This window comes from Bos indicus x Bos taurus, chromosome 19 (assembly GCF_003369695.1).
Source record: "Bos indicus x Bos taurus breed Angus x Brahman F1 hybrid chromosome 19, Bos_hybrid_MaternalHap_v2.0, whole genome shotgun sequence".
In the NCBI taxonomy this organism is placed as follows: domain Eukaryota; kingdom Metazoa; phylum Chordata; class Mammalia; order Artiodactyla; family Bovidae; genus Bos; species Bos indicus x Bos taurus.
In genome coordinates this window covers 29,145,212-29,168,267 of record NC_040094.1, presented here as the reverse complement: position 1 = coordinate 29,168,267, position 23,056 = coordinate 29,145,212, and the positions used below count along the sequence as shown (strand labels likewise).

The following is a 23,056-nucleotide window of genomic DNA, read 5'->3' as shown; positions in this document are numbered from 1 at the left end:
CCTGCCAGTGCTGGAGACACAAGTTTGATCCCTGGGTTGGAAAGATCCCCTAGAGAAGGGAATGGTAACCCACTCTAGTATTCTTACCTGGGAAATCCCATGGATAGAGAGAGGAGCCTGGTGGGCAACAGTCCGTGGGGTCGCAAAAGAGTCAGACACAACTTAGCGTCTAAAATAACAAATCTGTAATTTGCATTACTGTAGATCAGTGGTTCTCAATTTGGGATCCCCTAGGTTTCCTACACTTGGCATCTCGTGGGTGGAGGCCAGGCATATTGCTGAACGTTCTGCAATGTACAGGAGGCCCCACACCAGAGTTATCCCCACACATCAGTTATATGGAGGTTAAGAAACTCCTCTGATGTTCTCCTTTAAATGGTAGTCTAAATTAGGAAATTCATTGTAAAGTAGTAACTGTACATAGTCCCCTTAATGCTTGTTATTGGCACAGCTTGTCCAAAAGTTGATAAAGATTATTCTGATGGGAACTTGTTATACATTCTACTGGTGGGAAGAATTTCTTAGATTGTTTCCAGGAAAATTGATTCTAGCAAGAATCATCCATCAGTGTAAATTCTCAACAAACCCTGATTCAGCTGAGGTTCTGCTTTCCCAAGTGCTTGTGCTACTGAATAATCATCACTAAGTATGCTCTAATATAGTAAAAGCTGATCTTTTTAGAAAAGGTTTTTTATTAAGGCAGTGTTGTTAGACATAGCTAATCATTCAACCAAGAAACAAAGATGCCTTTAAATTGTTGACTTTGAGTTTTAATGTTTAGAAAGTCAACTTTACGTTGATATGTATAGTATTTTTTTAAAGAAAGAGTTGCGTAACCAGTTACTATTATCGTAAGGCTTTAACTGCGCAATAACACGAGAAGGTTGATTTTAGCAATATTAGTTCCGCTGATCAACTCTCCTTCCACATTCAGTTAAAACATCTCAGCAGTCTTCAGTGGGCGTTGCCAACCCTGGTTCTCGGGGTTAGACAGTAGCCAGTGTAGACTCATTTTCAAATTTTACGTGATGGGATTTTTTATTGTGCATTTCAGTTAATTATTAAGTAAGCACCTATTCTTTGCTGGTCACTGTGCTGCTTACTTGTTATCTCCAGTTGGATGTCTAATAGATTTCTCAAATTGACATATTCCAAATGGAACTTTTTTCTTTTTCTTTCAAAGTATCTTTTTGTAAGTCTTAGGTGAATAAATGATACAATCAAGTCACCCAGTTGCTTAAGCATAAAACAAAATAGAATCAACAAAACCTAGAAAACCGAAATACCTAGGAGTCATCCTTGACTTTTTGTTCATGTCCAGGCCAGGACTGAATTGTGTGGGTCCACTTCCAGAACGTATTTCCAGCCTGTCCAAGTTTCTCCATCCTTGTCCCCTATACGCCTCATTTGTCTCAAAACCTAAATCAGATCTGAGGAGGTTTCCCTGTGTTCTCTCTCCCAGCCTCCTGCTGTTTTCCTTCATAGCACTTCCCACAGTCTGTGGTTTGTGCTGTGCTCATCTGTGATTTCTTTCCTCCTAGGATATAAGATCCCTGATGGTAGAGGCCCTTCCCATCTTGCTTTCCAGATCCTTAGTTGCTGGCTCTGTGCCTCCCACGTACATAGTAGGTGTGCAGAAGTCTTTGGAATCCATTCAGTTACAGTGTAGTTGCCTACTAAGTGCTAGACAGTCTTTTAGACCCTTGGACTAATCAGTGGACAGAGCTCACCTTCATTTCAACTTTTTGATCACTTGCCATCACATGCATTTGAGCTCAGGTAGCATGTGCACGTGCCAGGCCCTCAGGGAATGTGCATGCCCTCATTTTTTTGCTTTTTTTTTTATAGTTGATTTGCAACATTGTGTTAGTTTCAGTTATACAGCAAAAATGATTCAGTTATACATATATATATATTTTTAGATTCTGTTCTGTTATAGGTTATTACAAGATATTAACCTATATCATTCCCAGTGCTATACAGTAAATCCTAGTGGCTTATCTGTTTCATATGTGGTAGTATATATCTGTTAATCCCATACTCTTAATTTGTCCCTGTCCTCCCCTTTCCCTTTGGTAGCCATAAGTTTGTTTTTTATGTCTGTGAGTCTGATTCTGTTTTGTAAATAAATCCATTTGCATTATTTTTTAGATTCCACATGTAAGCAGTATCATATATGTGTCTTTCTTTTTCTAACTTACTCACTCTGTATGATAATCTCTAGTTCCATCCATCTTGTTACAGATGGCAATTTCATTCTTTTTTATGAATGACTTCTATTGTGTATGTGTATATATATGTATATGTGTATATATATATAGACACACACACGCCACATTTTTATCCATTGTTGATAAACATGTTGATGGACATTTAGGCTGCTTCCATGTCTTGGCTATTATAAATAGTGCTGCTGTGAACATTAGGGTGCATATTATCTTTTTGAATTCGAGTTTTCATCTTTTCTGGATATATGCCTGGGAACAGGATTGCTGGATCATATGATAACTATTTGTAGCTTTTTAAGGAACCTCCATACTGTTTTCCATAGTGCCTATGCCCCAGATTTAGAAGTGTGGGGCTCTGGCCAGGAGGGAGGCTCTGGCACCATGGCTAGGCCAGGCCTGGGGTTGGGGTTGGTGTGGGACCTCAACATGAAAGAGCAGTGTGATGTTAAAAGATGAATTGTGTGTCCAGTGGAATTCCATGCAGTCATTATTTAAAGCCACGTGCTTGCAGTGAAAATATTTGAAACTATAAATTCCATAAACTTTAGAATCCATTTGTTTCCATTTCTTTGATCTGAGTAATTTCCTGAAGAATATCTTTTTTTCCAAAGATGCTAGCATATGGTTTGTATTAAAGAAGATTCTTTAGGAGAGCATTACCCTTATGAAAATAATTGTTCACAGTTAGTCCAGCTCTCTGTTTACTGAAAAGTCAGATGCATTCCAGATGGAGAGGTTTGTGTAAAATGAATCTCTTGTAATGAAACTTTGAAACAGGGATTTCAATTTCAAAATGATTGTATCGGCAGATACATCTTCCCTCAGAAAGTTTTAGTGGGGATCACGCTCCATACTTCCCCACATCTTTTCCCTTTTGGTTCTTTTCTCTTTTTTTCCTTCTTTTGCAAATATTTAAGCCAGTTTGGCAATTCCCAAGTTATGCACCTCAAGGTATTAATAGCTAATTAGCTTCCAACCATTGGAGCCAGATAAAGGCTCCAGGTGACCTCCCTACTGCTTGGCTACCAAGTTACAGCGGAAGTGAGTCAGAGTTCTGTACCCTGACCTGTATGGGCCAGGAGGCACCAAAATCAGTTTTGTAGGTAAATTGAACACGGTCGATGCTCTGTCTTTAGTACCCTCACCCAGACTTTCTGTAGACTTACTGAGGCCAACGTGACGGCATCCGAGACAGGATGGGGTCTACACGGGCATCCCTCGTCCTCCAAGCGAGCTGCTGCCCTCCCAGCCCTTGGGGCTTGTTGCAGCCCTGACACCCGGCCCACACCAGACTGGCTGGCGGATGTCTGTATTTCCAGTCAGACCAGGGCTCTTAATGTCACTCATTTTCCCCCAGGAATTTCAAACATCCATTATACTAAGTAACAAGGCCACTTAATTCATAAGAAAACTCATTTTACTAATTAACAAAGCTTCTGGTGTAGTTCAGAGATTAAAATAGCTGGAGCATTTAAAATAGCCATCTGGCCTCAGGATTGTGTCCTGGCTAATTACTTCCCGATTGAGTTTTCCCATTTAGGGCAAATAGCTACCTCCAGACTGGAGATTCTTCCTGGAGCAAACTCACTCACACACAGAGCACACTGTCTAGGCTGCTGTGTTTTCTAGCAAAGTACAGATCTTACAACAACTTTAAATACAAATTAGGAAGAAGGAAAAAAGCATGAAGACTGCATTGTCCCTGTAGTAAGGTGCTAACAATGTAGGTTTAGTTACTATGGATATGTCGTAACCACCCACCAGAATAAGCTCTAGAAAGTCGATGTCAATTCAGAGGGGATAAAATTCTTTAAGATAATTTTCTTATTTTCTTAATAGTATCAAAATATCCAAGTTGTCCTATTGCCTCCTTTGAGTGAAATTCTTAACAGTTTCAGTTTTACATAACAGAGAGGATGCTAGTTGTCTGCTGTTCAGACTCTTGCAGGTAACGCACTGTCTTAGTTGTCCTTGGATCGGAACACAGTGTGCATGGCATCAAAATGCACCCTCTGTCATTCATACGTAACGGAAAATACTTGTCCTGTTTTTGCTTTTTCCTTTGTTTTTGTCTTTGTTGACGAAATCCTGGTTTGACTATTCTGAGTACCCCAATCTGACCTGTATGGGAATCAGATACAGAGCAGACATCTTCCACAGTGATTCAATGGCCATGGGTTTGAGCATCCTCTGGGAGAAGGTGACGGACAGGGGAGGCTGGCATGCTGCAGTCCATAGGGTCACAAAGAGTCCTGACTTAGGACATGACTTAGCGACTGAACAACAACAAAATCTTCCACAAGTTTCTTCATATTGTGTTTAAAAGATTAGAGGACCCAGCCCACTTAATAGTAAAACTCAACTTGTTTTCCACTTTGGTCTAGATTTGTATGTTAACAAAAATGCTAATTCTGAAAGAGTATTGATTCGGTATGTGAGGAGGTACTAATTTACTTTGGGGTCAGGGGAGGGCTGGAGGGACACCCCTGTCCACTCTGCTCCCTCTCCACGTGTAGGCTCGCTCACCCCACTTTCTTCATGATTTTTTGCCTGGCCCTTTTCATTCAGCCAAAAGATACTTGTTTGGCACTAATTGTAATGGTTAGAGCAGCTACAGGTGCTGGTTATGAAAAGCTCCCTATGGCTAGGGAGCTGATATGAAAGTTAGGTGTTGTGTGTTGGTGACTTTGCTTGTTTATCCAAGTAAGTGAGCACATGTCTAAAATAACCTGGGACATTTCTTTTTAGGTTACCTGTTCAGAAGCCCAAAATTTAGGGTGCTTTTTTTTCTTCCAATTGCTCCTCTGAATGTAACTTCCTTTTTTTAGTTTATATTCTCTGATGAAGTAAAGGAAAAATAAGCTCACCAAATATAAAATGGATTATGTTCAGTGTAAGATTTTAAATTTATTAGAGTTCAACATTGCCAGTATGGCAACTTTGTTCTTTTGCCCAAATAAAGAATTTTTTAATGAATTTTGAACTTGTGATGTAGAGTGTAAAGAAAAGGGAATAGAAAATAGTAAAGAAGTTGAAAACTTAAACTGCATGTAGACTAGTATATAATAAAGAAATTAGACAATTTATTGAAAGCTGAAAGTTTATTTTACTATACAACAAAGTTTTAAGTGAAGTACTCAGCAAGAATTAGGTGGTATGATATGATTTTGATTAACTTTTCTACAGTGTTAAAGAAAAGTTTGAAAAAGTATCTGAGCAGCGGGTTGGCAGTTTATTCTTTGCAGTTTTGAAGTAATAACATTATCTTGACTACTCTCTTTTAAATAGCTATTTTTTTTTTAGCTCAGTGAAGTATTGTATAAATGATACAGCTATTTAAAAGTCGTAAAGAATTGTAATCCTCATTATAACCATCAGGACCTGATTTTAATTTAGTTTCTTTTTTGAGCAGTTCTAACTATCTGTAAGGACTGTTAGTTTTTAAACTTTATTCTTTCTTAAGGGTCTTCCACATAAAAAGGATGGAATTGACTTATTTTTAAAAATAGAGTAAAACTCATTTCTCTCATAATTACCATATGATTCCTTTGGACCATTATTAAATCTAAGAAAAATTAAGGGTTTTAGTAATCTTATCACTATGATATATTAGTGATCTTTTCTGTGTTTTGTAACACTTTGCTATTTCATCATCCTGGGAATTGATTCATCATTACTCATCAGTTATCCCCAACAATGTTAAAACAAGACCAGAATAATAAAGAGTAATGGAATTGCCTAGTAGGATGCTATCACAATGACTACTGCATCGTCCTTTAGTTTGCTTATTACATTGCCCAAAGAATGCACTATCTTTCAAGAAGGTATGAAAGAGTGCTGCAGAGAGCATTTTTTAGTCTACTTTTAGCTTTCAGTGAACACAGTTGAAAAATCAAAAGTTTTCACCAAAATGGCCAAGAGAAAAGAATGACAGAGGAACACTTTTCACAAACGTTAGATGAATGAGATGAATGCAGAGAGATAGGCAACATTGTAGACTCTGAACGATGATGGTGAACTTGGTTCCAGAAGTCTCAGATTGAGTCTCTAAATAGTGTAGCCTTGAATTTTCTCAGATCCAAGAACAGTGTATTTCTAAAGACCAAAAGGAAATATGTCTTTGGCATCCAGTTAGTCTTTGAAGAGGAAGAATTTCCTCACTGAGAATGTTGTAATAAGAATCTGGACCACTGGTGTTCTGAATGACCGAGTGACAGTGCTCTTTCATCTTTTGTGATGTTTGTGAATCAGCATTTATCCAGTATGGTTTATAAAAGGACAAACGCTGGAGGCAAAATTGTATATCAGAGTGATTAAAGGGAAGTAGATGGTGTCGAAATGAAGAGATTCGTTGGATTGACCATTCTAATTGGTGCTTGTAAATCTAAAAATGAAAATGTTTTACAGTTCTAGATCAAAAAAGATCTTCCTCTCTTCACAGAATTACAGACTGTCAGACGCTTTGGGTATTCTTCTAGTATTGCATTCTGACAATGCAAAGGCAATAACAAGTGAGAAGCTGTTGTCAGAAGAGAATAAAGGTGTTTATGGTTGCCACTCTGAATAGCTATGTGCCCAGACTTGAAAACAGTGGAGTAGTTTTCCTTACAGTTTAGAAGTTGAAATCAGACTGCACTGTTATCATGGACTGCTACTCTCTGTAGTAGTTTTAAGAGAACTCAAAACAAGCACAGAACCTCCCTTTAAATTACTGTTCATCTTGAAGCTAATGAATGTACTGGGTAACCCGAAAGACTACTCAGCTCCACCCGACTACCAGGGGAATCCTTTCTCTGTTCCCTCAGCTCTGTCTCAGCCCCCTGGACGTGCTTGGGCCACGTTGTTCTGCAGGTGCTGAAAAAGCATGGCCTTGCTGCCCCTGGAGTTGGGAGCATTGTGTCAGCATCTCTCAGTGCCTCAACCATTTTATTTTTATTAACTGTTATTTGTGTTAACTGTTATTTGTACTAACTGTTATTATTAAGTCCGCTTACATAATATCACTAGTCCATCTGAAAAGGAGGAAAAGTTTTTTCTCCTGTTTAAAAAAAAATCCAAACAAAACTTTGTCTCCCTTCATGAAATAAAACTAACCAAATAAGCAAGCAAACTGTCATGTTTATTTTGTGACTCTGAAGTAATTAACAAATTCCCTATGGAAGTAATTGCTAAATGCTCACCAGCAGCCTCTTAAAGATGGATTTGCGCGGTAGTCGATAGAATTTAAATTGTTGCCTCCTTAAGTTCTGTGACACAAAGATCCGCTTTTAAGCTTGAGGGTATTGCTGATATTGGTGTCACCATCCTCTTTTTCAGCTTCACGTTCTGTTAATGTATTCTGTTGTCCACATATACTCAGTTACAAATGTTAGACCCATGTCCAGAGTTGTTTCAGTTTAACCAGTGTTTTGATAATTTATAAACGTAGTGAGTGACTTTATACATAACTGTTTGAGAGGTGCTAAGAGGCTGTTTTTCACAAAATGCTTTCGCTTCATCCAGGAATTATGTTTTTTACCTCCCTCTCAAACACTTTGGGGTTTAGGGGCATCTAAAGGAGACCCTTAGTGAAATGTGCATCTGTTACTGTGATGGCATGATACTTTAGCTATATCAACTAGCCATGCATTTCCTGTGCAGAGCAAGGCTTTCAGTTCCTGGACTGTACACTGCTCTGTTGAGCTGTATCTCTGTCCATACACCAGTACCACACCTTCTTAATTATGCTATAGCTGTCCTAATTATCCTATAGCTTCTTGAAATCAAGTAGTGTGAGTCCTAGAGCTCTCAAAATCATTGTGACTTCTTTAGGTCTTCATTTCCCTTAAATTAAATCTTGTCCACGTCCACCGAGAAAGTCATCCCATCCCTTGCCTTTTCCTGTGATGAATAGTTGTGGTATGTTTACAAATATCAGTCCTTAGCAGTCCTGGGATTCTCAATCATTGTTGTGTTCTTTGGTTTTACAAAGTATACTTAATTTGGTCTTTTATATCTATATTTGCAAGTAAGATATTTGCTTTTATTTTGCTTTCTGATATGTTTTTTATGATATATTTGCCAGCTTGTATATTCAGTGTTACGATAACTTTATAAAATGGATTGTGAAAGATCACTATTTTCTGTTTCCCTGAAACAGTTATATGTGTAATAAGACAATTCAATATTCCCTAAGGAATTTGCTAAACTATTCAAGACCAATCCATCATTTTTAAAGGAGTAATTATATTTTATTATTTTCTGTGTTTATGGTCTGTTCAACTTTTCTCTTGTTTTTCTTTGAATGAATTTCTGTTTTCTTAGGAAATCATCTTTATTTTTCACTTTTCTCAAATCTAGCATTAGAGGACTGGATACAGTGTTCTTTTAAAGCTATTAAAATCTTTCAGATTATTTAGAAGAGCTTTTTTTTGTTTGTTTGTTTCAATGCTATTCTCCCAAATCTCCCCACCCTCGCCCTCTCCCACAGAGTTCATAAGACTGATCTATACATCGGTGTCTCTTTTGCAATCTCGTACACAGGGTTATTGTTACCATCTTTCTAAATTCCATATATATGCGTTAGTATACTGTATTGGTGTTTTTCTTTCTGGCTTACTTCACTCTGTATAATAGGCTCCAGTTTCATCCATCTCATTAGAACTGATTCAAATGTATTCTTTTTAATGGCTGAGTAATACTCCATTGTGTATATGTACCACAGCTTTCTTATCCATTCATCTGCTGATGGACATCTAGGTTGCTTCCATGTCCTGGCTATTATAAACAGTGCTGCGATGAACATTGGGGTACACGTGTCTCTTTCCCTTCTGGTTTCCTCAGTGTGTATGCCCAGCAGTGGGATTGCTGGATCATAAGGCAGTTCTATTTCCAGTTTTTTAAGGAATCTCCACACTGTTCTCCATAGTAGCTGTACTAGTTTGCATTCCCACCAACAGTGTAAGAGAGTTCCCTTTTCTCCACACCCTCTCCAGCATTTATTGCTTGTAGACTTTTGGATCGCAGCCATTCTGACTGGCGTGAAATGGTACCTCATAGTGGTTTTGATTTGCATTTCTCTGATAATGAGTGATGTTGAGCATCTTTTCATGTGTTTGTTAGCCATCTGTATGTCTTCTTTGGAGAAATGTCTATTTAGTTCTTTGGCCCATTTTTTGATTGGGTCATTTATTTTTCTGGAGTTGAGCTGTAGGAGTTGCTTGTATATTTTTGAGATTAGTTGTTTGTCAGTTGCTTCATTTGCTATTATTTTTTCCCATTCTGAAGGCTGCCTTTTCACCTTGCTAATAGTTTCCTTTGTTGTGCAGAAGCTTTTAAGTTTAATTAGGTCCCATGTGTTTATTTTTGCTTTTATTTCCAATATTCTGGGAGGTGTTAGAAGAGCTTTTAAAAAGTTTTAAATGGTTAGCATTTTATTTTTATTATGTCCAGTAAAGTAACCTACCCCAGCCCTAAGTTTATTGAGGCTTTTTCTTTTCCTTTTATTTGGGATAATATATTTAAGATTCCATTTTTGTAACCAACTTGTGGATACATGACAGAGTAACTTTGGCTTATTTATTATAGTGTTCAGATCTCCTGTGTCCTTAATTTATTTTCAGTTTTTTTTTTTTGTAATTTATTTTCAGGGCAAGTTTATTCGGATCAACTTTGATGTAACTGGCTATATCGTTGGGGCCAACATTGAAACATGTATCCTTTTTCATAATTGCATTATTCAAAATAGAGAATGATTTAATCTTCCTGCGGCCTGGTGGCCATCCTCTGTGACGCCTCTTCCATTTCCCAGATGATAAAACTTAAGCCCAGAGAAATTGTGACTTGTTTAGATACTTTCAACTACTGAATATGAACTCCAAAGTGATATTTTGTTGTTGTTTGTTTTTGACACTGGGTCATGATCTGGTAGCGTGGCTGGGGAAGTGGAGGGTCCCACTAAGGTGAGAACACCTGTACATATACTGGCATTTGAACAGGCAAATGGACCCAGGAAGTGTTTGTGTGCTCATAGCACATTTAGGTGAGTAACATCTTCAGTTCTGCTGTATTAGCCCATTTTTCCCCCATCTACTTTTGATTTTAGTAGAGACCATGTCCCATTGAGATGAACCTTATAATCTACAGAGTTGAAGCAGTTTCACTTAGTGTTAAGCAGAATAAAGTCAGAGGGGAAAGAAAGGTCAAACACGTAGACTAGTCCTCAGAAATGTCACAAGCGTAGAGTAGCCTTAAGGAACGATGGATCTATAGAGAGAATTAGTGTGATTAAAAAGAATAAATTAGAAATGATTCTGAATGATAATGTCCCAGTTAGGAAATAACAGCTGAAGTTCTCTATACTTGTTAATACTCTTTGTCATAGATATTGTTTCTGGCCCTTGGGTCGGGGATGGATCGGATTTTTCCTGTTAATTCAGAACTATGTTTTATGTCTCTAAATATGCTCAGAGCCAGAAAACAAAACAAACACTTGAACATGACAGGCAAATGGATCCAGAGCAGGGGTCCCCAGCCTCTACCACCTGAAGATCCAAGGTGGAACTAATGTAATAATAGAAGAAGTGCACAATGACTGTAACGCGCTTGAATCATCCCCAGACCACCCCCACTCTGGGCCATGGAGAAATCATCTTCCGCAGAACCAATCCCTGGTGCCAAAAGGGTTGGCGACCGCTGCGCTGGAGTCTCTTCACGTTGAAGAGCATCCTTCATGTGCATGCACTCTTCACCGAATGTGGAGGGTGTGTTTGGGATAGTCCAATTTTTAATTAGGCTATATGCACATACCCAGTTTGCTTTGGTGGCCCCAGGAAGATTTAATTCAGAGATAATTCTCTCCCAGGGCAGTGGAACTGAGACTCTTGGGAGTCCAGTGGGACTGTCAGTGCAGAGATATTCCAGGAGCATCCAGACTCAGTGGACAGAGAAACCAAAACAGGCCCCAGATCCACGCCCCAAATACCCACACGGGGCTGCGGTGTTCTGACACATGGGTACTGACTGACTGGAGTGGTACCAGAGTTATGCACATTTTGGAGTCCAGCAAAGTCTTGGTTTCTGACTGTGCTGTTTGAGTAATTTCTTTGTGCCCTGGTTTCCTTCTTTGTGAAATTGCAATAATAAGTCTGCTGTTAAAAGGCTTTTCCACCTCAGACAACTTGGCTTCCCTTTTTTTTATAGCGTCTCACGGCTCCTTGTGTAGAGCTGTGTTCTTTGAACATAATCCAAGTCAGGGTAGTGTGGGTGGAGGGAGGGGTGAGGGAAGCACTCTGATCTTCAAGCTCCCTGCAAGTTCAGAGGTTCTAGAAGATTAGTGAGAAACAGAAACTGCATGTCTTTTCTTTTTCCGCATACAAAATTCCATCATTTAGAGTGATTCATTGCAGACTAGTTACTGTATTCTAAAGAAAGAAAAATCTTACAAATTAAATGTGTACACTGAGAGGAGACCACCTTTTCATTGTCACCCTTAACCACCGTTGCTCAGACCTTCTGGAAAAATCTCGTGCTGTTCGTCAAGCAAAAGATGAGCGTACTTTTCATATCTTTTACCAATTGTTATCTGGAGCAGGAGAACATCTGAAGTGTAAGTTACAGATTTTTTTTTTTTACTGTTTTATGTTCAGTTGAATATCTTTTATAATACTTTTTTTTGACAAAGAGAACAGTTGTAAAATTATGCACATACACACACCAAAATTCTAGCTGGCTCAATTATGAAAGTGAAATTGAACTTCAAGCCATGGGATAGGTACTTTAAGTGGCAGGCATATGGGTGGTGGTATATTATCTTTTGTACTTTTCTTTTAAAATAATTTTAAATTTGAAGGCATATGATGTGTTTTATACAAATATTGTTTCAAAATTTGTAAATATAAAAGTAATAAATAAATTTATTTAATAAAGTTAAATTGAATACATGTGTGTATTCCTAGATTTACAACTGAATGTATGTTATGCTTCCAGTAGTACTAGAAAGAGCCTGTGTGGATTTTTATTTATTTTGTGAATCACAAAGACCAGAAATTTAGAGTTGGACAAGGTAAAAAGTAAGTTCTTTCCTGGGTCAGAATTTTGCTGGGTCAGAAGAAGATGCACAACTTCTTGGTTTCTTCTGAGTCTCAGAGTAAATGCTGCTTCTCTAGAATTAGTATGTATGTTATTTAGATATCACAATAGACATATAAAACCCTATGATCCTTTTCTCACTTGAGATCTAGGCTTTTACTAACCATGGATCATCTGTGGAAGCGTTAAACCCAGAAATTAGTTAAAAACCTGCAAGGAAAAAAAAAAAGCAATAAATAGAGTAATTGCCATTGAGAGACTAAAATTTCAAGGTTATGCAGTAGGTAATGCTAAAGGGAAGAAAACCCTCATTTTCAGCCTGGCAGACTGAAAGCAGTAATGAATCAAGAAAATAACTGTTAAAAGAAGGAATTTTCTTTTTTTTTTTTTTTTTAAGCAATACCCAGTGGAAGCTCCATGTGATGTAGATAAGAATTAAGGGATTGATGTGATCAGGAGTTCTCTGCAGGAGAGCCAGTGACATAGAAAGCCAGAAGCACAGATAACATCTATTGTAGGAAAAACCATGTTTTACTATTTTGCACACTCTTCTTTTCTTAAGAACACATTTATTGAAAAGGAGCTTGTTCTTGCTTATTCATGTCCCCTGAAGTAAGAGAGTCAGTGGGCGTGTCTGTTATAATACCCTGTCAGACTAGTGCTATGTCAGACCTCGCTCTCAAAGGCAAATGGACCACTAAGCAGACTGACCTGGAGAAAGGGTTCCAGGGTGCTGACTGGGCTCAGGACTTGGCGGGCCCATGTTCCACACCAGGAACATAGAATACGGGTTTGAAGGCTTCTCCTCAAAAGATGTCAGAAGTATTTAAATCTGAAAACAATAAAGTTTAGTTATCTGGAAAATTGATATCATTTCCCAGCTATCTGATTTCAAATATAATATTGTATAAACCACTGTCCCCAAAGCCCCTGTTGAGATTTCTGTTGTTTACATCATCATTTCTTTCGTTGTACAGATCATGGAAGACTGTGTATTTAATGTAAGAATGTAAAGGAAGCAAAAGTCTGTGGTGGTGGTGGATTAGATGTTTTTCTGTCCTGTGGGTCCAGTTTGAAGATGGGGCTGTGCTTCAGTCTGTTGATGACTATTTATGACATTGTATTCTGTTTTCTTTCAGCTGATTTGCTCCTTGAAGGATTTAATAACTACAGATTTCTCTCCAATGGCTATATTCCTATTCCGGGACAACAAGACAAAGATAACTTCCAGGAGACAATGGAGGCAATGCATATAATGGGCTTCTCCCATGAAGAGATTCTGTGTATGTATGATTTCTCTAATAAGATTCTGATGCTCAGTTTTACCAAGACTTATACATTAGGGGTAAAAAACCTAAACTAGAAAATGATTGTGAAATTAATGGGACCTACCTCTTAATTTTATGAAATCCTGAGATTTATCTTTCTGAAAAGTTTTATATAGCTAATTTTTAGCACAAAATACATTAGAATATGTCCTCTACGTTTTGATGTCATATCTTACTTTTTTTTTTCTTTTTATATCAACATACAGCAATGCTTAAAGTGGTATCTTCAGTGCTTCAGTTTGGAAATATTTCTTTCAAAAAGGAGCGAAACACTGATCAAGCCTCCATGCCGGAAAATACAGGTAGGCTGATGAACACTGATTTTATTTCTGTTTCTATGGCCTGTTGTGTTCTCCAAAAATGTGTTACAACACGAGCATAAAAGCATCTTGAGGTGTCTCCCACGAGGCTCCACATGCCTACATAAGGGTCAGTCTGATTCCAGAAAGGAGGGAGGAGGATGGAGTGCCAGCTGAGAAGCGGGTGTAGGGACCCTGCCTTAGTAACGGGGGTTAGGACTTGGGGGTGGGCTGAAGAGACCACACGGCTCATCCCTAAGAGAGTGCAGCTGTTGGCTTCCAGCCTGTTTTCTCCTTGCCAGAATGCAGGTCCAGGGCTGCCAACTAGAACTGATTTTTCAGAGAAAGGTGGAAACCTAGATTTTAATAGAAAATTTTCAAACTTTTAAATATTGAAAATGGCTTGAAATTCACAGCAGTTAAAAACAAAAATTTGAGAACCATAAGGAAATGGCAACCGACTCCAGTACTCTTGCCTAGAAAATTCCATGGATGGAGGAGCCTGGTGGGCTACAGCCCATGCGGTTGCAAAGAGTCGGACACGACTGAGCGACTTCACTTCAAAATGTGTTTGCAAGCCTTGTGAGGTCTGCTTCCGACAGTCCAGAGACACAAAGCTGACGCATCTGTGTGTTGACTCAGTGCTTGGTCACCAGAACGTTCTTTTGCCTCCCGGGAGCATCCTTCTCTCCTTTTCCTTTCCTGATTCGTTTATAGAACAACTGTTTTTTAAAAGCCAAAATGGCTCCAATGTCATTGCCTCATGGCCGTTCATTACATCCCCAGTAATAGAAGTAACAAATTAATTGCTTTTTATTGAATAAGAAGCTTTAAAAAATTACAACTCTATAAATTTTCTTGAATTATTACCTATATTAGGTAGTAGTGGTGGTTAATTAACACTTGCACTGTTGTAGTGTGCCAGAGTGTGTACTTTTTGATTACAGCATAATTTAAACGTGTGAGAGGGGAGAGCAGAGTGGAAGGACCTCCTACCACGTTCTTGTCTCCTGGCATAGATGACCACCAACCCATGGCCTGTGTTTCATTTATACCACTTCCCCTTTCCTAGATTATTTCAAAGCAAATCCCAGATACTTCGTTTGTAAACATTTCAGTCTGATGCTCAACTCAGGATCAGAAAATGAGGGCTTGAAGTGGATATATACACCTGGACTTCTGTTTGTATTGATGATATTTCTGCTTTCTCTTACCAGAGTCTTTCAGGTTATCAGTATTTCAAATTTTTTAATTCTAGTAAAATTACACATAACAAAACTTGTCATTTTAACTCTTTTTTAAGCATATAGTTCAGTAATATATATTCACATTATCATGCAGTCACTCGCTAGACTTCATCTTGCAAACTTAAACTCTAAAACAAGTCCCCATATCCCCCTCCCCCAGCAACCGCCATTCTACTTTGTCTCTGTGAATAGGACGAGTCTGGGTACCTTGTATAAGTAGAATCATTCCGTGTTTGTCTTTTGTGACTGGCTTTTTTCATCAGGTTAATATATTATTATATGTTAATTTCCCATGGCATTTTTACATGTTGGTATCAAAATGGCATTTTTCAGAAAAGTCTTATTCTCTGCTATCATTAATAAGACTAAAACTAAAATTACCTTCATTAGCACATCACTCCCGACCATTCTTCCTCACCCTCCCCACCCCATCCCCACCCCCTCACCCTCGATGAATAAGGTAAATACAGCAAATAGCTGTTAACCTGTAGTACCAGAAGCACCACAGATTTGAACAAGAAAAGTACATCTAGTCACAGAAATTTAGCACAAACATAATAATGAACCAAAAGGAAGAGCACATTTCAGTTACTGGGCTTTGGATATAAGGGAATGTGAAACTAGATTAAAATCTGAAAAACAGTCACAAACAGAGCAGGTGAGAACTGGGAAATTAGGGTCATTATTGCCACTATGAAAACCAAGAAAAGTCTGCCAGGTCCAACCACTGATCTGTGGGATGGCGGGCGCCAGAGGCATGTGTTGAGTGACCACGGGGCACAGTCAGGGTGAAGGGCTCTGTTCCCAGTGACACCCAAACATTTACCTGCTCCCCACTGGAGTTTTCTCAGCGATATAGGCAGATTGTTACATTTTAGATTGAAAATAACTATAAAGAAAAACAAAAGTGGCAAATAGCAGAGTAATAAGGCTTAGAAGTAGAAAATGTAGTAAGGGAACTTGTTTTCCTCGTGGAGGAGAGTAAGCCAAGATAGTCACTCTGTAAAGTGTGTTTTTTAGCTGCTAAAATGATGTTTATCATCACAAAAAAGAATGTGAGCAATTTGCTTTTTCTACTTCTGTGTATTTTTCAGCTTCCCAGCACGCACACACATGCACATATATGTACATTAACTGAAAGGAGCCAGGAGGGTAGAGGGTGAGGAGGGTAGCTGGTGAGAAGACTCATAAACCAAAGGAAGTGTTCCCTGAGGCACAGCCTCCCTGCCCACCCAGGGGTGCTGCTGGGTGGCCAGCAGTTGACTTGGATCAGGGGAGTGGGATGCAGTGCATCTTTGAGAATGAACTTGGTTATGCCTTTATATGACTCAAAATGTGTTTCTCCTTAGAGAATTTTATTGTTCTTTTAACGCTTAAACATTTATTAGTAATTGGAACACTTGTTGGACCTTAGTGACATTAGGCAGTGAACTTCTGTTGAGGAAAGTGCCCTAAATTTGGTGAGAATCCACAATAACAAAATTAGCAGCTTTTTAATGTGAGCCATGTAATCAAATAATTGATTTTTAAAATCCCTTAGGTTTCTTGCCTGCTAAAGTACTAGGATCACTCTGTAGGCATGACAAATTATCTTGGTAACATGATTTAAAATATTTTGAACACCATTTTTCTCATTCTCTGCATTATCCATGAGTTCTAAGACTTAGTAACTTCTATTAAGCTATCCAGAGTAATTGCTGACTAATCATCTCTTATGGCCTAAGGATAAGTGTTGTTAATATGAAAGGATGAAGGTAGTTTTTATGAGACCTAACACCTGTCTAACCTTAAAAGTTATATTTAATTTCTTAATACAATTAGGTGATTACTAAGGTGTTTCAAGTGTTTATTGAATGTGCTATGAGTAGGTTGGTAAGGAGAAGCCTGGTATTTAGGAGGCCTTTTACCCTCTAGTTGCACAGAAGCTCTGCCATCTTCTTGGCATGAATGTGATGGAGTTCACTCGGGCCATTCTCACCCCCCGGATCAAGGTCGGCCGAGACTACGTGCAGAAAGCCCAGACCAAAGAACAAGTAAGTTTAACGCAGTTATCACACAGTTGCTTGAGTGATTGATAACCGTGGTCATGACACACTCTGATTGGCATGTAGCAAATTGAACCAATAAAAGCTCCATCATCCAGATGTTTCTTGGTACTAGTTGACTGTTTCCTCACAGAAAATTTTTAGAGGTGACTTATAAAAAAGGAAGTTTGAAATATAACCTTGAATTTTCCCTAGGTAGATGAACCGTCCAGGAGGAAAAAGCTGTGTACCCTGGCATCCCACCCAGCAGGGGTTGCCCTGACTGATCCCTTGTTCCTGTAAGGGGAGGAGGGCACAGCACCGGGAATGTAGGAGTTAGAATCACCTGTTTCATGGTGGACTCTGGGCTTATAATGCTGCACAGAAGCCCAGGGGCAGGGGGAGGAAGTCATTTTTACTGGGCATTTTCATCCATCTCCTATATTGATTATCTCCACTCTGTATCTAATTGTACTAATATCCTCTGTTGATGTATAAAACTGAGACATGATTAAGCGGTAAGTGCTCTTTTAGGGTTTGGAGGGCACTGTAGATCATTAAATTCCTTCCATCTAACAGCTTTTAGTGTTTTGCTGAGATTATTTTCAGACTAAAAGGTTGCTGTTGTCTGATTACAGGCAGATTTTGCAGTAGAAGCTTTGGCAAAAGCTACCTATGAGCGGCTCTTCCGCTGGCTCGTTCACCGCATCAATAAAGCTCTGGACAGGACCAAACGGCAAGGGGCCTCCTTCATTGGGATCCTGGACATCGCTGGATTTGAGATTTTTGAGGTATGTCATTCTCCCTCCTGCTCTTCTTGCTTCTGTTTATTCCTTCATCAAATAATCTTCCAGGCTCACAGTGTACCAACTGCAGTGCCAGGCACCAGGGATATGATGGCAGATAAGCAGGTACAGTCCCTGCCATTCTAGTAGAGAGTCAAACATTAAGAAAAACCACCAAATTCTCGGGATTTTGAATAATGAAGTGAGAAAGGGGCTGTGATGGAAGGAATTGGGGAGACCCACAGTGCAAAGTGTGCTCGCAGCTGCTAAGAGCTCAGCATGAGAAGCCCAGCCTCAGGAAGAATCCCCGGCAACATAAGAGTAGGTCTAGTGTCCTGTGTGGGAGAGAATTTGTTAGATGTTAGAAACTGCCAAAAGCCAGGGTATCTAGACGTAGCTGACCAGAGGGGCAGAGGAGCCGGAAACACAGAGTGTGAGATGGAAAAGCAGACGTGGGGAGAGTGTGGAGGGTGGTGGTGTCATAGCTCAGGGGCCAGATGATGGTGGTTTGGGTGGGGGTCGGGAGCAGCCTTGTGAGATGGAGAAATGAAGAGACGTGATGGTCTCTGTTCTGAAGACACACCCACAGCATTTGTTGATGTGTTTCAATATATTTCATTATTAATCTGACTAGATTCTCCAGACAGCATCAATCCATCAAAGGTTTGTATTCACATACCTACTGTGGTTTTGCTAAAACCTTGATAAAATTTTGGTCTCCTAAAAATGTAAAACTTTATCTCTCTTTTGATAGACCAATTATATAGTAAGGCATAAATACTTCTTGGGATCAGGGTAATACTTTGGCCAAATTGAATTGTCTTGTTTTGAAATGAACCCTTTTGGATTATGTCTGTCCTCATAAAATCTGAACTGTTATGGTATAGTAGTTTTATCCACCAAACTGCCACTGACACTGTAAGAGATTGCTTTAATATGTATTGATTTCTGAATAACTGAAAAATCATGAAAGGTGGCTGCATGCAAATTGCATGTCTGTTGCTTTCCTGTCTGTAAACAATCAGCAGATATAATGATGAAAAAGACCTCCACTTCCAACTGCAAAAAACGGATGAAATACCTAAGAATAAATTTGAGAAAAAATGGATAAGATTTAGTTGAAGACAACTTTACAGTGCTACTGTAAAAAGCAAAAGACTTGAAGAAATGTAAAAATGTGCCTTGTTCTTGGGTGAGAAAATTCAGCATTATAAGGGTGTAAATCTTCCCCAAATTTATCTTGAAATAGAACATACTTGTTTAAAAACCATTCATAGGAATTTTAAGGGGTAGAGGAAGACTAGGTGACCTGCTTCTAAAACTAATTTGAAAAATAAACTAATAAAGCATAGATAGTAAAATTCTGAAAAAGAAATAAAAAGAGGATACTAAGAGATATAAAATATAAAGCTGTAGAACTTCAGATTTGACATGAATATACATAGTAGAAAAATGTTTTAGATACTAAAAATGCAGAATTATTTAGTGAGCATTATTTATCATGGGAAAAGAATGGGAAAGGCCTAACTGTCCACCATTAGGAGATTTATGTTCACCACAGGAGGTTGATTTGATTAATTATGACATATATCCGTGAAGTAGAGAATTGTGCACCCATTGTAAAGCATGGGGTGGCTTTATAGTACAGACCCCAAGATACTTTGTTAAGCTTAAAAAGCCGAGGTAGCACACACATTTATGAGTGCGCAGACTTTCTGGAAAGATTGCAGGAAATAGGTGACAGTGGTTGATTAGCGTGATCAAGCGGGTGATCAGAGTGAGACTTCTCAGTGCAACTCTCTGTACATTTCAAATTTTATACCAGGCATTAACCAATTTAAAAACAAATAATTTAAAAATATTTTTAGTAGCTTAAATATGGAAGGCAAGTAGACCTTTATTTAACAAAAATACCATCATACATGGTAGCTCAGGCTGAGTAGAGCACTAAGTCCCGTGATCTTAAGGCAGAGAAAAATCCATTCACATAAACATCACCACCATCAGGCGCTCTGCAAATGCTGATGCGGTTCACCAGAAATACAGCATTGAACAAGGCAGACGCTGCCCCGCCCTCCTAGCATGAGCTCATTCTAAAACAGAGTGCAGCACCTCCCAGGGAAGATTGGAGTGGCTTTTTCAGACCATAAGTCTATTCCTTGGGGATTGATTAAACCTTCTGTAATTGAAGATCACTTTTTATAATGAAAGACGTTATTTATGGCCCCATGGTACTTGTGTGGACAGCATGGAGGCAGAAAACAAGACTGAGTACTTCTCAAAGAATGCAGTTGCTTTAAGAAAATTACCCCTGTTACTTTATCCTTTCATTTTTCATCCCATCAACAGCACCGTGGAGAAATGGGCAGAGTTCACACAGAGAAAAACTGAAATGTCTGTAACAGATGAAAAAAAAAATTTTTTTTTTTTTTTCCTAACTCATTCTGGAGCTACTGGCCTAAGTAAGGAGCAGAGGGGACAGGACAGCAGCCCATCTGTTCTCCAGACCCACAAAGTGCTCAGAGATGCGCTTGCCTCCTCAGCCTCTGACCTTCCCGAGTCTTTTTTCATTTTTCTCACTTTCTCATTTATTCATTTCTCTTCATTAAGCATTCACTAGTAAAGATGGTTTTATTTGTAGATAATCAGTTACAGTAACTGACGTACTCCTTTCACTATTTGGAACCAATCTGTGGGGAAAGGAGTATGTCAGCTACTGTAACAACAGACTGGTTCCAAGTAGGGAAAGGAGTACATCACCCTGCTTATTTAGCTTATATACAGAGTACATCATGAGAAATGCTGGGCTGGATGCAGCACAAGCTGGAATCAAGATTGCCAGGAGAAATATCAATAACTTCAGATATGCAGATGATACCACCCTTATGCTAGAAAGTGAAGAACTAAAGAGTCTCTTGATAAAGGTGAAAGAGGAGAGTGAAAAAGTTGGCTTAAAGCTCTACATTCAGAAAACTAAGATCATGGCATCTGGTCCCATCACTTCATGGCAAATAGATGGGGAAACAGTGACAGACTTTATATTTTTGGGCTCCAAAATCACTGCAGATGGTGACTGCAGCCATGAAATTAAAAGACTTTTGCTCCTTGGAAGAAAAGCTATGACTAACCTAGATAGCATATTAAAAAGCAGAGACATTATTTTGCCAACAAAGGTCTGTCTAGTCAAGGCTATGGTTTTTCCAGTAGTCATGTATGGATGTGAGAGTTTGACCATAAAGAAAGCTGAGCACCGAAGAATTGATGCTTTTGAACTGTGGTGTTGGAGAAGACTCTTGAGAGTCCCTTGGACAGCAAGGAGATCCAACCAATCCATCCTAAAGGAGATCAGTCCTGAATATTCATTGGAAGGACTGATGCTGAAGCTGAAACTCCAATACTTTGGCCACCTGATGCAAAGAACTGACTCATTTGAAAAGACCCTGATGCTGGGAAAGATTGAAGGCAGGAGGAGAAGCGGACGACAGTGGATGAGATGGTTGGATGGCATCACCAACTCTCTGGACATGAGTTTGAGTAAACTCCGGGAGTTGGTGATGGACAGGGAGGCCTGGCGTGCTGCAGTCCATGGGGTCACAGAGTCGGACACGACTGGGCGGCTGAACTGAACTGAGTTACAATAGCAGACTGAGTTTATCACGTTCTCATTTTAGTTTCTCAGTAACATGATCTGGGGGTGGGGTGGCGGGGCTTGTGCGTAGATTAAGAGAGATCCTCATCAGTCTAGGGTAGTTGAGACCTGGTTAATAACTCCTCAAGAACATTTTGAGAACAAGCTGACTGGTCCTCTCTTCCTCCCCCTCCTCTCCTTCTCCCCCGCCCCACTTCCGCAGCTGAACTCATTCGAGCAACTGTGCATCAACTACACCAACGAGAAGCTGCAGCAGCTCTTCAACCACACCATGTTCATCCTGGAGCAGGAGGAGTACCAGCGCGAGGGCATCGAGTGGAACTTCATCGACTTTGGCCTCGACCTGCAGCCCTGCATTGACCTCATCGAGAGACCTGTAAGACCCTCTCCTGCCGGCCGGCTCTCCACCCGGGTTCAGGCGGTGCCTTGAGCTTTTCTTCCCATAAACTGAGACGGAAATGTTCCTGTCTCATCAGCGTGAAGATAATTTTCTGATCTAAATTTACTAGGATGCTTTGATGAAATACCCATTTAAAAAGTGAAGAGCCTGCAAGTAAGACCCTTCTCGAGCTGTCTTTTCTCTCAGTCGTGTCCTGTCCTCTCGTGGGTGTGGGGCTCAACCAGGCACATGTCCAAGACTTATTGGTTCTGTGTCTAGCTATGAATTAGGTGGGTCGTGCAGATCCATTTTGGGGGATCACTGAAGCTTATCCTCGTAAGTACAAAGGTGCTCTTTACAATGTTTGTAAGAGTTTATAATCGTAAAACATTTAACAATAACATGTAGAATGATATGGGAGTATGATTCGTTTGAGGAGCCTTTCAAAATGTAGAGTGAGGGCAGTATTTTCTGGAAAGAAGATATCAAACAGTGACTCTGGGGGGCGCCTGCCAGGCTGTCATCTGTCCTGACCTCTCGTAGCCCAGCCTCCGGCCAGCTTCTTCTGAAACTCTGACCAGGAGACGAAACATCGTCTCCCAAACAACTCTTTAGAAATCCTCAATTAAAAGGAAAAGTGATAACAGAGATCTTGACACTAAAGGATGAAATCGGAAGAATAAAAAGGAGACAAAATTATGGATCTTCTGAGTCATGCTGTCTTGGAGTCCTTTAGAAAAGATTAAATTATATTTGGGCTCCTCTTTCAGAATTTAGAAATATTTTCATTGAAAGATTAAAAATGTAAAAATTATGGCAGAAAGATGTGTGTTTCACTTACCTTAGTCCAGAACTTCATTTCTCAAGGTTCTCGTGAGTGGGTAAAATCGGGTTAAATGCCTCTCTGGCCCATCTCTTCTGTAGGATCCCTACTAAACCTGCTTGCCTTTGATTATAGCGTTCTTTCAGCATCTCTGAACCCTGCAAATTCTTTTAAATAGAGGAGCCGGAAACTAAACAGCCGGGGAGTGAGGGTCTTAGTCCTGGGC

General features: G+C 39.4%; 1 protein-coding gene across 5 annotated transcripts in view; it reads left to right on the top strand.

Moving 5' to 3' along the window:
• The window catches only part of MYH10 (myosin heavy chain 10), a 121,525-nt gene that overhangs the window by 55,596 nt on the left and 42,873 nt on the right, over positions 1-23,056 (top strand). For all 5 annotated transcript variants that reach the window (XM_027518976.1, XM_027518978.1, XM_027518979.1 and 2 more), the window contains 7 exons: positions 9,857-9,920; positions 11,716-11,814; positions 13,436-13,579; positions 13,831-13,926; positions 17,085-17,203; positions 17,833-17,985; positions 21,831-22,004. In XM_027518976.1, coding sequence (XP_027374777.1) covers positions 9,857-9,920; positions 11,716-11,814; positions 13,436-13,579; positions 13,831-13,926; positions 17,085-17,203; positions 17,833-17,985; positions 21,831-22,004 — 849 coding nt within the window. The remainder of the gene's footprint in view (positions 1-9,856; positions 9,921-11,715; positions 11,815-13,435; positions 13,580-13,830; positions 13,927-17,084; positions 17,204-17,832; positions 17,986-21,830; positions 22,005-23,056) is intronic.